Genomic DNA, 16,779 nt, shown 5'->3' on the forward strand with positions numbered 1-16,779 from the left:
TATCGCATTAAAGGGCAGGACGTACTATCCCGTCAAGGGTCAGATAGGCCCAGGGCACCTCGACGGGATAGTACGTCCAAGGTCACAGAGGGGTTAAAAAGGCTGAATATATTGACAGCAAGTTTTTTTTTTTTTTTTTTTTTTGTTTTTTTTTAAACATTGCTATGCACAGGTGCATTCTTTTTGGCAGGATCTGCTTGAAAAACACGTCATGTGCACATACCCTTACACAGCAAACTGGTCTTCGGCTGTTCTAGTGTATCCGTGCTAAGGAATGACAAGTTGCTAGAACACTGTCACTTTCGCTGTTGAAGTCGGCTGCAGTTTGCCTGACTGTGCTCTGTGTGTTTATCAGGAAGATTCCAGACATTCTCCTCTGACTCCGTTCCTCAACGAGTTGATCCCTTTTAGCTGCATGTTTCCTACCGATCACACTATCAGGAGCATTGCGTGAGAAAACTGAACAATGGCAGTTTCTCATGTACTGGCCTTGGCTAATTTGGCACCAAGGATTATTCCGCTTTCAAAGTCTGCCAGATCACCTAATTCTCCCATTCTAATGAGGATTCACATTGACAGTGATGCACAGAAAACTTGCTTGGATTTATGTTGCACTGGGGGGGTTACTGTATAACTTCCTTACAATGAAGCTCCAAAAGTGAGCGGGCAGATATCTCGAATAGAGTGTCACCAACACTGTACGACCCAATCTAGGACCATTCCTGCTCCTACTTAAAGGGAATTTGTCTTGTCCCCCATGCCCTGCAACCCAGCACCGTTCACCTATGTATGAGTAAAGTCCCTGCCTAACCAGCATGTATGGCGCTATTGAGTGAGCGTGTGATGACATAATTTGCACGAGCTGCAAATCTAGCGCATACGCGCCATTCATTCCTACTACATCTCTGAAGCTGGGCGTATGCTTCCCAGCTTTAGGCTGTGTGCACACGTTGCGTTTTTTTCGTGGTGTTTTCGCGGTTTTTCCCAATAAAAATGCTATAAAATCGCATACAATAAGCATCCCATCATTTAGAATGAATTCTGCATGTTTTGTGCACATGATGCGTTTTTTTTCCGCGAAAAAAAACGCATCGCGTTAAAAACTGCAGCATGTTCATTAATTTTGCGGGTTTTTTTGCGGATTTCCCACTACAAAATGCATTGGGAAGTGTCTGGAAAAACCGCGGCAAAAACGCATGCGGTTTTCTTGTGGATTTCTTGCAGAAAATGTCTGGTTTTTCTCAGGAAAATGTCAGACATGTCAGAAATCCTGACATGTCTGGAAGTTTAGAACATGGCTTCTAAAAAAAAAAAAAAGTAACGAATATTAAAAAACGAAAAATCTCTCTAGAAATCCTCCCAAATGATGATGAATCGGTTGATTTTTAGGGAAAGCTCACACTAGATGTTTTTTTGTTTTTTTTTCTTTAGTAAAACCTGATCTCTTGGCAGGAAAGAAGCTGCAGAGCAAGAAAAGCATGTTTTAAAAAGAGTCCTATTCTATAGAATCAGGTTTTGACACAAAGAAAACACAGCAAAACCTGATACTTGCATTTTTGATGCGTTTATTTTCACCACCCATTTATTTCAGTGGGTGAAAAATGTTGAAAGAAGGGACATGCTCCATTGTGCAAAAAAGCATGCAAAGCACATAATCCTGATAACAAAAAACCTAGCTGTGTGCCTGACATTTCTGAACTCTCATAGACTTTGCTGGTACTGTAAAAAGCAGCTGAAAATTTGCATAACTCCTAGTGTGAACTGATCCCTAATATTGCATTTCTTTAAAGGTAACGCTGTGGTGATCAAACCATCTGAGGTGAGCGAACATACTGCCAAGCTTTTGGAGAAAATTGTCCCCCGATACTTGGACAAGGTATGTTTATTATGCACATTTTTCAAGTAACCAAGTATGTGTGTAGGTGAAAAGTGTGCAAGACTGGGTTCAGATGCTGTGGATTTCTACACTGCAAATATGGAGCAAATTATAATCTAACACTCCATCCACATGTAGCAGGAAAACGAGTATGCCGTACCTTAGTAAATCTGCAGTCTGCTGATAGAGAAAACAGGACACCCTGATTACACAACTTTTATCAAAAGAACTCAAAAGCAATCCCACCACAACACGGTGCACCCAATTAGGATGACCCCCTAATGCACCTGCGTATATAAAGCAAAATAAAGTGCACAGCCCCCCCCAAAAAAATGTATCCATTAAAGCTAGTGACCTTTTCAAATTTCATATTTTCTTTTTTGATCTTGTAGGAACTTTACCCATTGGTGAATGGAGGAGTTCCAGAGACAACAGAGTTGCTTGCTGAAAGATTTGACCACATTTTCTACACTGGGAATGCAACCGTTGGCAAAATTATCATGACCGCAGCATCTAAATTCCTGACGCCTGTCACCCTTGAACTGGGAGGGAAAAGTCCATGTTACATTGATAAGGACTGTGATATTGATATTGCCAGCAGGTGAGTGTTACAGAAAAAATGAAAAGTCACGGTTGATGGGTGACTTTGGCTATCGGATTATTAAGTGTTTATGACCTGATAGATAACGCCTGATGTCATGATGATTTGCATGATCTGCATTTCTCTTAGGAAGTTTTTTTTTTTTTTTTTTTTAAGGTTTCAGGACATTAAACGGGTTGTCCACTACCAGGATGACCCCTTCTTCAGCTAAATGTTCTGCGCACGATAATAAATTAAAGCCTATACTTCAGGGCTGTGGAGTCTGAGTTGGAGTCGGTATAAAATGGACCGACTCTGACTCCTAAAATCTAATATATAAAGCTGAATGTGTGTATGTGTGTGTGTATGTATGTATGTCCGGGATTGGCATCTGCACCGTCGCAGATACAGCCACAAAATTTTGCACAGTCACACGTCTGGACCCCGAGAGCGTCATAGGCTATATTGTGAGGTGAAATTTTAACCCCGCGCGTTCCAATTCACCAAACAATTTTGCCCCTATCTACATAATGGGGAAAAAAGTGAAAGGAAAAGTGTTGGAGGCGTTGAATCTACACCCACAAAATTTTGCACAGTCACACGTCTGGACCCCGAGAGCGTCATTGGCTATGTTGTGAGGTGAAATTTTAACCCCGCGCGTTCTAATTCACCAAACAATTTTGCCCCTATCTACATAATGGGGAAAAAAGTGAAAGGAAAAGTGTTGGAGGCGTCGAAGCTACAGCCACAAAATTTTGCACAGTCACACGTCTGGACCCCGAGAGCGTCATAGGCTATGTTGTGAGGTGAAATTTTAACCCCGCGCTTTCCAATTCACCAAACAATTTTGCCCCTATCTACATAATGGGGAAAAAGTGAAAGGAAAAGTGTTGGAGGCAAATTGACAGCTGCCAGATGTGAACAAGGGGGACGTAAAGAGTGAGAGCGATGGCGCCAAAGAGTATATACCGTACAGTTGCTAAGGTGGGGCCCCGACATGGGATACTCACCACACCCGGGGATATGAACACACACACAAAATGCGCCACACACTACCACGTGCTTGAACACATATCACCCTCAGCACACATTTCACCACACATTCTCCAACCTCGCCACATAAAAGTCGAAACACAAAAGTCGCCGCTCAAAACTCGCCACGCGCAGAACTCGCCACATGCAAAAACTAGGCTCTTGCAAAACTCGCCACAAGTGCAAAAGTCACCTCATGGAAAACTCGCCACACGCAAAACTTGCACACGCGGAAAAATTGCCACATGCACAAAAGTTGCAACACATGCAAAAGTTGCCTCACACAAAACTTGCACATACTCAAAAGGCACCACACAAAACTCGCCATGCGCAAAACTTGCTCCACACAAGTTGCTACACTAACCTGTCACATGCAACTCGACACACAAAATGTTGCTACACGCATGTTGCCACACAAAACTCATCTCACAAAAGTCGCTACATGCATGTCGCCACACGCAACTCAACACACACAACTTGACAAACGAAACTCGCCCTAAAACACACACAAGTCTGGTCTTATCCTTCAAAAATAAAAATCTGATTAATAAGCAGACAAACTACAACAAATGTACCATATAGGAAATACGGCAGCTGCCAGTCACATGACCTGTCTATTATGTGTATGTGTGAGCTAATATATACTGCCAGGGGGAGGGCTTCCTGTTGGCTGGGGCTTTATCAGGCTGCCAATTTAGCTTACAAATACTGAGGTAAAAATACTGAGCAAATAACGTGTGAACGAGGTCTAATACAGGAGGACATGACACACAGGTATATACTATATACAGGGGAGATGACACACAGATATATACTATATACAGGAGAGATGACACACAGCTATATACTATATAGAGGAGGAGATGACATACAGGTACATATATATACAGGAGGAGATGACATACAGGTATATGCTATATATAGAAGATGACATGCAGGTATATTTTATATACAGGAGGAGATGACACACAGATATATACTATATACAAGGGAGATGACACACAGGTATATACTATATACAGGAGGAGATGACATACAGGTATATACTATATATAGAAGGAGATGACATTCAGGTATATACTATATATAGGGGAGATGACACAGCAGGTATATAATATATACAGGGGAGATGACATACAGGTATATACTATATACAGGAGATGACATACAGATGTATACGTATACTATATATAAGGGAGATGACAAACATGTATATACTGAGGTGATGAGGTAAAAATGAGAGGTGTGAGGTGAAAATGAAAAGGTGTGAGTGCAAAATGAGAGGAGTGAGGAAAAATAATGGAGTGATCAGAAAATGACAGATGTGAGGTTGAAATGACAAGTGTTAGGGGGGAATGAGAGGAGTGAGGGAGAAAATGAGAGGTGTGAGGGGGAAAATGAAAGATGTGATTGGGAAAATGAGAGGCGTGATGGGAAAATAAGAGAAGTGACGTGCTATAACTAACCACAGATATTTACTATGCCCAGGCAACGCCGGGCTCTTCAGCTAGTCTAATATATAAAGCTGTGTGTGTGTGTATGTCCGGGATTGGCATCTGAACCGTCGCAGCTACAGCCACAAAATTTTGCACAGTCCCACGTCTGGACCCTGAGAGCGTCATAGGCTATGTTGTGAGGTAAAATTTTAACCCCGCGCGTTCCAATTCACCAAACAATTTTGCCCCTATCTACATAATGGGGAAAAAGTGAAAGGAAAAGGGTTGGAGGCAAATTGACAGCTGCTAGATGTGAACAAGGGGGACTTAAAGAATGAGAGAGATGGCGCCAAAGAGTATATACCGTACAGTTGCTAAGGTGGGGCCTTGACATGGGATACTCACCACACACGGGGATATGAACACACACACAAAATGCGCCACACACTACCATGTGCTTGAACACATATATACCACCCTCAGCACACATTTCACCACACATACACCAACCTCGCCACATAAAAGTCGAAACACAAAAGTCACCGCTCAAAACTCGCCACATGCAAAACTAGGCTCACGCAAAACTCGCCACACGTGCAAAACTCACCTCGTGGAAAACTCGCCACACTCGGAAAAATTGCCACATGCACAAAAGTTGCAACACATGCAAAAGTTGCCTCACACAAAACTTGCACATACTCAAAAGGCACCACACATAAAACTCGCCACGCACAAAACTCTCCATGCGCAAATCTTGCTGCACACAACTTGCTACACTAACCTGTCACATGCAATTCGACGCACAAAAAGTTGCTACATGCATGTCACCACACAAAATTCATCTCACAAAAGTCGCTACATTCATGTAGCCACATGCAACTCAACACACACAACTTGACACATGAAACTCGCCCTAAAACACACACAAGTCTGGTATTATCCTTCAAAAATAAAAATCTGATTAATAAGCAGATAAACTACAAGAGCAACAAATGTACCATATAGGAAATACGGCAGCTGTCAGTCACATGACCTGTCTATTATGTGTATGTGTGAGCTAATATATACTGCCGGGGGGGTGGGTGTTGTGAATTGTGGCAGAGCTCCCTCCTGTGGTCACAAGTGGTACTTCGGCTGATTCTCTGTGAGCTTCCGTTGGTGGAGGAAAGTGGTACTGCGGCTTCTGAGTTTCCTTCCTCAGGTGATGTGGTGAAGTCGTTGGGTGCTGCTCTATTTAACTCCACCTAGTGCTTTGATCCTGGCCTCCAGTCAATGTTCTAGTATTGGACCTGTTTCCTCCTGGATCGTTCCTGTGGCCTGCTGCTCTGCATAGCTAAGTTCTGCTTTGCTATTTTGTTTGCTGTTTTTTTCTGTCCAGCTTGTCTATTTGTTTTTTCCTGCTTGCTGGAAGCTCTGGGACGCAGAGGGTGTACCTCCGTGCCGTTAGTTCGGTACGGAGGGTCTTTTTGCCCTTTTTGCGTGGTTTTTGTAGGGTTTTGTGTTGACCGCAAAGTTACCTTTCCTATCCTCGCTCTGTTCAGAAAGTCGGTCCTCACTTTGCTAAATCTATTTCATCTCTACGTTTGTCTTTTCATCTTAACTCACAGTCATTATATGTGGGGGCTGCCTTTTCCTTTGGGGTATTTCTCTGAGGCAAGGTAGGCTTATTTTCTATCTTCAGGCTAGCTAGTTTCTCAGGCTGTGCCGAGTTGCATAGGGAGCGTTAGGCGCAATCCACGGCTGCCTCTAGTGTGGTTGGAGAGGATTAGGGATTGCGGTCAGCAGAGTTCCCACGTCTCAGAGCTCGTTCTATGTTTTTGGGTTATTGTCAGGTCACTGTATGTGCTCTGACCTCTATGTCCATTGTGGTACTGAATTACCTTATCATAACAGTACTGGAGGCCAAAAGTACTAATGATTCTTAATAGAGGGAAAAAAGAAGTTCTGAGACCATTTTTTTTTCTCTGCACTGTGTTTTGCCTTTTTTCCCCCCTAGACATTAGGGTGGTTCAGGACACAGGTGTAGCGATGGACATTAAAGGTCTGTCTTCATGTGTGGATCAGCTCACGGCAAGAGTACAAAATATTCAAGACTTTGTGGTTCAGAATTCTATGATAGAACCGAGAATTCCTATTCCAGATTTGTTTTTTGGAGATAGAACTAAATTTCTGAGTTTCAAAAATAATTGTAAACTATTTCTGGCTTTGAAACCTCGCTCCTCTGGTGACCCAGTTCAACAAGTTAGGATCATTATTTCTTTTTTACGTGGCGACCCTCAGGACTGGGCATTTTCTCTTGCGTCAGGAGATCCTGCATTAAGTAATATCGATGCGTTTTTCCTGGCGCTCGGATTGCTGTACGATGAACCTAATTCAGTGGATCAGGCAGAGAAAAACTTGCTGGCTCTGTGTCAGGGTCAGGATGAGATAGAGGTATATTGTCAGAAATTTAGAAAGTGGTCCGTACTCACTCAATGGAATGAAGGTGCGCTCGCAGCTATTTTCAGAAAAGGTCTCTCTGAAGCCCTTAAGGATGTCATGGTGGGATTTCCTATGCCTGCTGGTCTGAATGAGTCTATGTCTTTGGCCATTCAGATCGGTCGACGCTTACGTGAGCGTAAATCTGTGCACCATTTGGCGGTATTACCTGAGCTTAAACCTGAGCCTGTGCAGTGCGATAGGACTTTGACCAGAGTTGAACGGCAAGAACACAACGTCTGAATGGGCTGTGTTTCTACTGTGGTGATTCCACTCATGCTATCTCTGATTGTCCTAAGCGCACCAAGCGGTTCACTAGGTCTGCCACCATCGGTACGGTACAGTCAAAATTTCTTCTGTCCGTTACTTTGATCTGCTCTTTGTCATCGTATTCTGTCATGGCATTTGTGGATTAAGGCGCTGCCCTGAATTTGATGGACTTGGAGTATGCTAGGCGTTGTGGGTTTTTCTTGGAGCCCTTGCAGTGTCCTATTCCATTGAGAGGAATTGATGCTACGCCTTTGGCCAAGAATAAGCCTCAGTACTGGACCCAGCTGACCATGTGCATGGCTCCTGCACATCAGGAGGTTATTCGCTTTCTGGTGTTGCATAATCTGCATGATGTGGTCGTGTTGGGGTTGCCATGGCTACAAGTCCATAATCCAGTATTAGATTGGAAATCCATGTCTGTGTCCAGCTGGGGTTGTCAGGGGGTACATGGTGATGTCCCATTTCTGACTATTTCGTCATCCACCCCTTCTGAGGTTCCAGAGTTCTTGTCTGATTACCGGGATGTATTTGATGAGCCCAAGTCCGATACCCTACCTCCGCATAGGGATTGTGATTGTGCTATCGATTTGATTCCTGGTAGTAAATTCCCAAAAGGTCGACTGTTTAATTTATCTGTGCCTGAGCACGCCGCTATGCGGAGTTATGTGAAGGAGTCCTTGGAGAAGGGGCATATTCTCCCGTCATCGTCGCCATTAGGAGCAGGGTTCTTTTTTGTAGCCAAGAAGGATGGTTCACTGAGACCTTGTATAGATTACCGCCTTCTAAATAAGATCACGGTTAAATTTCAGTACCCCTTGCCGTTGTTATCTGATTTGTTTGCTCGGATTAAGGGGGCTAGTTGGTTCACCAAGATAGATCTTCGTGGTGCGTATAATCTTGTGCGTATTAAGCGAGGCGATGAATGGAAAACTGCATTTAATACGCCCGAGGGCCATTTTGAGTATCTAGTAATGCCATTCGGACTTGCCAATGCTCCATCAGTGTTTCAGTCCTTTATGCATGACCTCTTCCGAGAGTACCTGGATAAATTCCTGATTGTGTACTTGGATGACATTTTGATCTTCTCGGATGATTGGACTCAGCCGACATCTCTGAAAAGTCTGCAAAAGTTCCTGGGCTTTGCTAATTTTTATCGTCGCTTCATCTGCAATTTTTCTAGTATTGCTAAACCATTGACCGATTTGACCAAGAAGGGTGCTGATGTGGTCAATTGGTCTTCTGCTGCTGTGGAAGCTTTTCAAGAGTTGAAGCGTCGTTTTTCTTCTGCCCCTGTGTTGTGTCAACCAGATGTTTCGCTTCCGTTCCAGGTCGAGGTTGATGCTTCTGAGATTGGAGCAGGGACTGTTTTGTCGCAGAGAGGTTCTGATTGCTCGGTGATGAAACCATGCGCCTTCTTTTCCAGGAAGTTTTCGCCTGCTGAGCGAAATTATGATGTGGGCAATCGAGAGTTGCTGGCCATGAAGTGGGCATTCGAGGAGTGGCGTCATTGGCTTGAAGGAGCTAAGCATCGCGTGATGGTCTTGACTGATCATAAGAACTTGACTTATCTCGAGTCTGCCAAGCGGTTGAATCCTAGACAGGCTTGTTGGTCGCTGTTTTTTGCCCGTTTTGACTTTGTGATTTCGTACCTTCCGGGCTCTAAAAATGTGAAGGCGGATGCTCTATCTAGGAGTTTTGTGCCCGACTCTCCGGGTTTATCTGAGCTGGCGGGTATCCTCAAAGAGGGAGTAATTGTGTCTGCCATCTCCCCTGATTTGCGGCGGGTGCTGCAAAAATTTCAGGCTAATAAACCTGATCGTTGCCCAGCGGAGAAACTGTTTGTCCCTGATAGGTGGACGAATAAAGTTATCTCTGAGGTTCATTGTTCGGTGTTGGCCGGTCATCCTGGAATCTTTGGTACCAGAGAGTTAGTGGCTAGATCCTTTTGGTGGCCATCTCTGTCGCGGGATGTGCGTTCTTTTGTGCAGTCCTGTGGGATTTGTGCTCGGGCTAAGCCCTGCTGTTCTCGTGCCAGTGGGTTGCTTTTGCCCTTGCCGGTCCCGAAGAGGCCTTGGACACATATCTCTATGGATTTTATTTCAGATCTTCCCGTCTCTCAAAAGATGTCAGTCATTTGCGTGGTCTGTGATCGCTTCTCTAAGATGGTCCATTTGGTACCCTTGTCTAAATTACCTTCCTCCTCTGATTTGGTGCCATTGTTCTTCCAGCATGTGGTTCGTTTACATGGCATTCCAGAGAATATCGTTTCTGACAGAGGTTCCCAGTTTGTTTCGAGGTTTTGGCGAGCCTTTTGTGGTAGGATGGGCATTGACTTGTCTTTTTCCTCGGCTTTCCATCCTCAGACTAATGGCCAGACCGAACGAACCAATCAGACCTTGGAAACATATCTGAGATGCTTTGTTTCTGCTGATCAGGATGACTGGGTGTCCTTTTTGCCTTTGTCTGAGTTCGCACTTAATAATCGGGCCAGCTTGGCTACCTTGGTTTCGCCGTTTTTCTGCAACTCTGGGTTCCATCCTCGTTTCTCTTCAGGGCAGGTTGAGTCTTCGGACTGTCCTGGTGTGGATACTGTGGTGGACAGGTTGCAGCAGATTTGGACTCATGTAGTGGACAATTTGACCTTGTCCCAGGAGAAGGCTCAACGTTTCGCTAATCGCAGACGCTGTGTGGGTCCCCGATTTCGTGTTGGGGATTTGGTTTGGTTGTCTTCTCGTCATATTCCTATGAAGGTTTCCTCTCCTAAGTTTAAACCTCGTTTCATTGGTCCGTATAGGATTTCTGAGGTTCTTAATCCTGTGTCTTTTCGTCTGACCCTTCCAGATTCTTTTTCCATACATAACGTATTCCATAGGTCATTGTTGCGGAGATACGTGGCACCTATGGTTCCATCTGTTGATCCTCCTGCCCCGGTTTTGGTGGAGGGGGAGTTGGAGTATATTGTGGAGAAGATTTTGGATTCTCGTGTTTCAAGACGGAAACTCCAGTATCTGGTTAAGTGGAAGGGTTATGCTCAGGAAGATAATTCCTGGGTCTTTGCCTCTGATGTCCATGCTCCCGATCTTGTTCGTGCCTTTCATATGGCTCATCCTGGTCGTCCTGGGGGCTCTGGTGAGGGTTCGGTGACCCCTCCTCAAGGGGGGTACTGTTGTGAATTCTGTGGCAGAGCTCCCTCCTGTGGTCACAAGTGGTACTTCGGCTGATTCTCTCTGTGAGCTTCTGTTGGTGGAGGAAAGTGGTACTGCGGCTTCTGAGTTTCCTTCCTCAGGTGATGTGGTGAAGTCGTTGGGTGCTGCTCTATTTAACTACACCTAGTGCTTTGATCCTGGCCTCCAGTCAATGTTCTAGTATTGGACCTGTTTCCTCCTGGATCGTTCCTGTGGCCTGCTGCTCTGCATAGCTAAGTTCTGCTTTGCTATTTTGTTTGCTGTTTTTTTCTGTCCAGCTTGTCTATTTGTTTTTTCCTGCTTGCTGGAAGCTCTGGGACGCAGAGGGTGTACCTCCGTGCTGTTAGTTCGGTACGGAGGGTCTTTTTGCCCCCTTTGCGTGGTTTTTGTAGGGTTTTGTGTTGACCGCAAAGTTACCTTTCCTATCCTCGCTCTGTTCAGAAAGTCGGGCCTCACTTTGCTATATCTATTTCATCTCTACGTTTGTCTTTTCATCTTAACTCACAGTCATTATATGTGGGGGCTGCCTTTTCCTTTGGGGTATTTCTCTGAGGCAAGGTAGGCTTATTTTCTATCTTCAGGCTAGCTAGTTTCTCAGGCTGTGCCGAGTTGCATAGGGAGCGTTAGGCGCAATCCACGGCTGCCTCTAGTGTGGTTGGAGAGGATTAGGGATTGCGGTCAGCAGAGTTCCCACGTCTCAGAGCTCGTTCTATGTTTTTGGGTTATTGTCAGGTCACTGTATGTGCTCTGACCTCTATGTCCATTGTGGTACTGAATTACCTTATAACAGGTGGGCTTCCTGTTGGCTGGGGATTTATCAGGCTGCCAATTTAGCTTACAAATACTGAGGTGAAAATACTGACCAAATAACATGTGAACGAGGTCTAATACAGGAGGAGATGACATACAGATATATACTATGTACGGTGAGATGACAGACAGGTATATACTATATACAGGAGAGATGACACCGGTATATACTATATAGACGAGGAGATGACATACAGGTACATACTATATACAGGAGGAGATGACATACAGGTATATACTATATACAGCAGATGACCTACAGGTCAATTAACAGTAAAAAGAAAGCATTTGCACTACTAAAGCAGGATGGCACCATTGAAGCTCTAAAAAACTATAGGGAGAAAAATACTTTATCTAAAAAACTAATTAAAGCTGCCAAAAAGGAAACAGAGAAGCACATTGCTAAGGAGAGTAAAACTAATCCCAAACTGTTCTTCAACTATATCAATAGTAAAAGAATAAAAACTGAAAATGTAGGCCCCTTAAAAAAATAGTGAGGAAAGAATGGTTGTAGATGACGAGGAAAAAGCTAACATATTAAACACCTTCTTCTCCACGGTATTCACGGTGGAAAATGAAATGCTAGGTGAAATCCCAAGAAACAATGAAAACCCTATATTAAGGGTCACCAATCTAACCCAAGAAGAGGTGCGAAACCGGCTAAATAAGATTAAAATAGATAAATCTCCGGGTCCGGATGGCATACACCCACGAGTACTAAGAGAACTAAGTAATGTAATAGATAAACCATTATTTCTTATTTTTAGGGACTCTATAGCGATAGCGACAGGGTCTGTTCCGCAGCATGGGCGCATAGCAAATGTGGTGCCAATATTCAAAAAGGGCTCTAAAAGTGAACCTGGAAATTATAGGCCAGTAAGTCTAACCTCTATTGTTGGTAAAATATTTGAAGGGTTTCTGAGGGATGTTATTCTGGATTATCTCAATGAGAATAACTGTTTAACTCCATATCAGCATGGGTTTATGAGAAATCGCTCCTGTCAAACCAATCTAATCAGTTTATATGAAGAGGTAAGCTATAGGCTGGACCACGGTGAGTCATTGGACGTGGTATATCTCGATTTTTCCAAAGCGTTTGATACCGTGCCGCACAAGAGGTTGGTACACAAAATGAGAATGCTTGGTCTGGGGGAAATTGTGTGTAAATGGGTTAGTAACTGGCTTAGTGATAGAAAGCAGAGGGTGGTTATAAATGGTATAGTCTCTAACTGGGTCGCTGTGACCAGTGGGGTACCGCAGGGGTCAGTATTGGGACCTGTTCTCTTCAACATATTCATTAATGATCTGGTAGAAGGTTTACACAGTAAAATATCGATATTTGCAGATGATACAAAACTATGTAAAGCAGTTAATACAAGAGAAGATAGTATTCTGCTACAGATGGATCTGGATAAGTTGGAAACTTGGGCTGAAAGGTGGCAGATGAGGTTTAACAATGATAAATGTAAGGTTATACACATGGGAAGAAGGAATCAATGTCACCATTACACACTGAATGGGAAACCACTGGGTAAATCTGACAGGGAGAAGGACTTGGGGATCCTAGTTAATGATAAACTTACCTGGAGCAGCCAGTGCCAGGCAGCAGCTGCCAAGGCAAACAGGATCATGGGGTGCATTAAAAGAGGTCTGGATACACATGATGAGAGCATTATACTGCCTCTGTACAAATCCCTAGTTAGACCGCACATGGAGTACTGTGTCCAGTTTTGGGCACCGGTGCTCAGGAAGGATATAATGGAACTAGAGAGAGTACAAAGGAGGGCAACAAAATTAATAAAGGGGATGGGAGAACTACAATACCCAGATAGAATAGCGAAATTAGGATTATTTAGTCTAGAAAAAAGACGACTGAGGGGCGATCTAATAACCATGTATAAGTATATAAGGGGACAATACAAATATCTCGCTGAGGATCTGTTTATACCAAAGAAGGTGACGTGCACAAGGGGGCATTCTTTGCGTCTGGAGGAGAGAAGGTTTTTCCACCAACATAGAAGAGGATTCTTTACTGTTAGGGCAGTGAGAATCTGGAATTGCTTGCCTGAGGAGGTGGTGATGGCGAACTCAGTCGAGGGGTTCAAGAGAGGCCTGGATGTCTTCCTGGAGCAGAACAATATTGTATCATACAATTAGGTTCTGTAGAAGGACGTAGATCTGGGGATTTATTATGATGGAATATAGGCTGAACTGGATGGACAAATGTCTTTTTTCGGCCTTACTAACTATGTTACTATGTTACAGGTATATACTATATACAGGAGGAGATGACATACAGGTATATGCTATATATAGGAGATGACATACAGGTATATACTATATACAGGAGAAGATGACACACAGGTATATACTATATACAGGAGGAGATGACACACAGGTATATACTATATACAGGAGAGATGACACCGGTATATACTATATAGACGAGGAGATGACATACAGGTACATACTATATACAGGAGGAGATGACATACAGGTATATACTATATACAGCAGATGACCTACAGTTATATACTATATACAGGAGGAGATGACATACAGGTATATGCTATATATAGGAGATGACATACAGGTATATACTATATACAGAAGATGACATACAGGTTATGCTATATATAGGAGAAGATGACATACAGGTATATACTATATACAGGAGGAGATGACACTCAGGTATATACTATATACAGGAGATGACATACAGGTGTATACTATACATAAGTGAAATGACATTTGGCTGTGGAACTGTGTGTGGGACTCTAAGCCAGGTAATATGAGGAGGATCTGATTACATGCACTTTACATCCCGTTAGTGGTAGAAGGAAACAGGCAGTATCAGACTGGTGATGGGTGTCTGCTTGTTTTAGGTTAATTATAACCTCAGTACCTCCTATAAATTTTGCTTGTGTGTTTTTTCCTTTCCACAAGTTTGCATTATGTCAGGTGGCAGATTTATAATGCGTATGTCCCCATATATTGTATTATTTGTATATATATAAGTCAACTATACTCCACTTTGCCTTCCTAGCCTCTGGTTTTGTTTGGTTTGAGGCACCTATTTTAATGTTATGTTGTTCTATTTTATATTTGAAATAAAGAAATTGCTATTTTGTAAATTGTGTTTGAAGGCACTTCTTGATCCTATAATAAGGATTGGTATGTTATACTAGTATGACGAAGTGTGGCCCATTCACTTTTGAGGTTTAGGGTCAGGGTAGTATGATTACTAATTACAGTATGTAGATACTTATTTCTTTCTCGCTTCATTGGGGGACACAGGTAACCATGGGTGTATGCTGCTGTCACTAGGAGGCTGACACTATGCAAATAAAGAAGAAGTAACTCCTCCCCGGCAGTATACACCCTCCGACAGGCACCAGGCAACACCCCCCCCCAAAACCCCCTCCCCCTTCCCCAGCCCGCACGCCGCCCGGCAAGCGATCTTCTAAGGGGGGGTCATCACATGGGGTACATCTCCATCTTTATTAGGGGAGTAAAAGGGCTGCATCAGGGAAGAAGGGTCGTTACCTTTTGTTTTTGGCGCCGGTTTTTCTCTATTGCTGCACACCGGCATTTCTCCTTCCCTCCTCAGGATCCAAACAGCGAGCTCCCGCCATTTTTTTTTTTCTCTTAGGGCTTCTTCTTCTCCTTCTTTCGGCGCTTCTGCGCCCCCTGGTGGCGGCCGGCATTATTGCAGCCAGGAGTTTTTTCTCCCGGGCTTTTCTTCTTCTTTCAGCGCTTCTGCGCCCTTTTGTGGCGGCCTGCATTATTGCAGCCAGGAGTTTTTTCTCCCGGGCTTTTCTTCTTCTTTCGGCGCTTCTGCGCCCTTTTGTGGCAGCCTGCATTATTGCAGCCAGGAGTTTTTTCTCCCGGGCTTTTCTTCTTCTTTCGGCGCTTCTGCGCCCTTTTGTGGCGGCCTGCATTATTGCGGCCAGGAGTTTTTCAGCGCAGTTGGGGACATTTCTCCTGCTTTCCCCTTCGGCGCCTGTGCACGCCCACAGTGTTGCACTGTCTCAGCGCTCTTTTCTGTGTCTTCCTGCTGCTCCCTTTCAGCTTGGCTCACCGCGTGGGACAGAAGAATTTCAGGGGAACACAGGCACCTGCGGCTTCCGCTGTCGCGGTTTTTCAGCTGGCTCAGTACTACTGCTCTCTCGGGCTCAACTCCTCCCGGCAGTACTTCTCCTCTCCAGGACAAGGTAATATCCACCTATGTCCGACCCCACCCCGGCCTTTGCCATCCATTACGTCTGCGCTCACTGTAAGAAAAAGTGGGCCTCAGGTCAGCCTTCACCCTTCTGCCCGTCCTGCATTTCTCCCACCATGTCCGTTTCTCAGGAAGCTCCTAGGTCCCGGGATGAGTGCACCCCCCCCCCTCCCCCGGAGTGGGCTGTTGCAATGTCTCAATCAGTGTCCGACCTGACTAAGGTTTCTCAGTTCCTTGGCCAGGCACTTGAACGTATCCCGCTTCTCTCTAGTGCCACCAGTGCCACGAACGCCTCACACGGCGATTCGCTCGCACCTGTCCAAGACCCTCACACAGGCAGACCGGACAAAAGAGACAGAAAAAGGACCGTATCTAGATCCTCTTCCAGTTCCCTGGACCACATCTGGATACCCCTATCTGCCCGTTCCCCCTCCTCGCAGGCGGACGTCGGGTCTGACCTATCCTCTCAGTCGGAATCTGACTCTAATGCAGATCAGACTTCTGGAACACAGGAGATGGTGGATAGCCTTATTTCAGCTATCATTCAAACGCTTGAGCTTAAAGAGGATGAGGCAAGCTCTCAGGACGTCTCCGTTGCGTTTAAACGGATTAAACGTCCTTCTAGGGTTTTTCCTAATCACAAGGAGTTTGATAACACTACCTCTACACACTGGGAAAACCCTGACAAGCGTTTCCCTGGCAGGAAACGGCTTCACGTGCTATATCCCTTTCACTACGACCTTGTCTCCAAATGGTCCGAGTCTCCTAAGGTCGACCCGCCCGTCTCCAGGCTATCCTCGCAGACGATTCTGTCTATCCCGGACGCGGCTTCCCTTAAGGACCCCACGGACAGGAAAATCGAGGCATTAGCAAAATCGGCATTTGAGGCT

At 44.5% G+C, this 16,779-nt stretch overlaps 1 protein-coding gene across 5 annotated transcripts in view; it reads left to right on the forward strand.

The window, feature by feature from the left end:
- The window catches only part of ALDH3A2 (aldehyde dehydrogenase 3 family member A2), a 97,662-nt gene that overhangs the window by 44,061 nt on the left and 36,822 nt on the right, over positions 1-16,779 (forward strand). For all 5 annotated transcript variants that reach the window (XM_069757243.1, XM_069757242.1, XM_069757241.1 and 2 more), the window contains 2 exons: positions 1,791-1,876; positions 2,269-2,477. In XM_069757243.1, the coding sequence (XP_069613344.1) occupies positions 1,791-1,876; positions 2,269-2,477 (295 nt within the window). The remainder of the gene's footprint in view (positions 1-1,790; positions 1,877-2,268; positions 2,478-16,779) is intronic.

Source organism: Ranitomeya imitator, chromosome 3, assembly GCF_032444005.1.
Source record: "Ranitomeya imitator isolate aRanImi1 chromosome 3, aRanImi1.pri, whole genome shotgun sequence".
In the NCBI taxonomy this organism is placed as follows: Eukaryota; Metazoa; Chordata; class Amphibia; order Anura; family Dendrobatidae; genus Ranitomeya; species Ranitomeya imitator.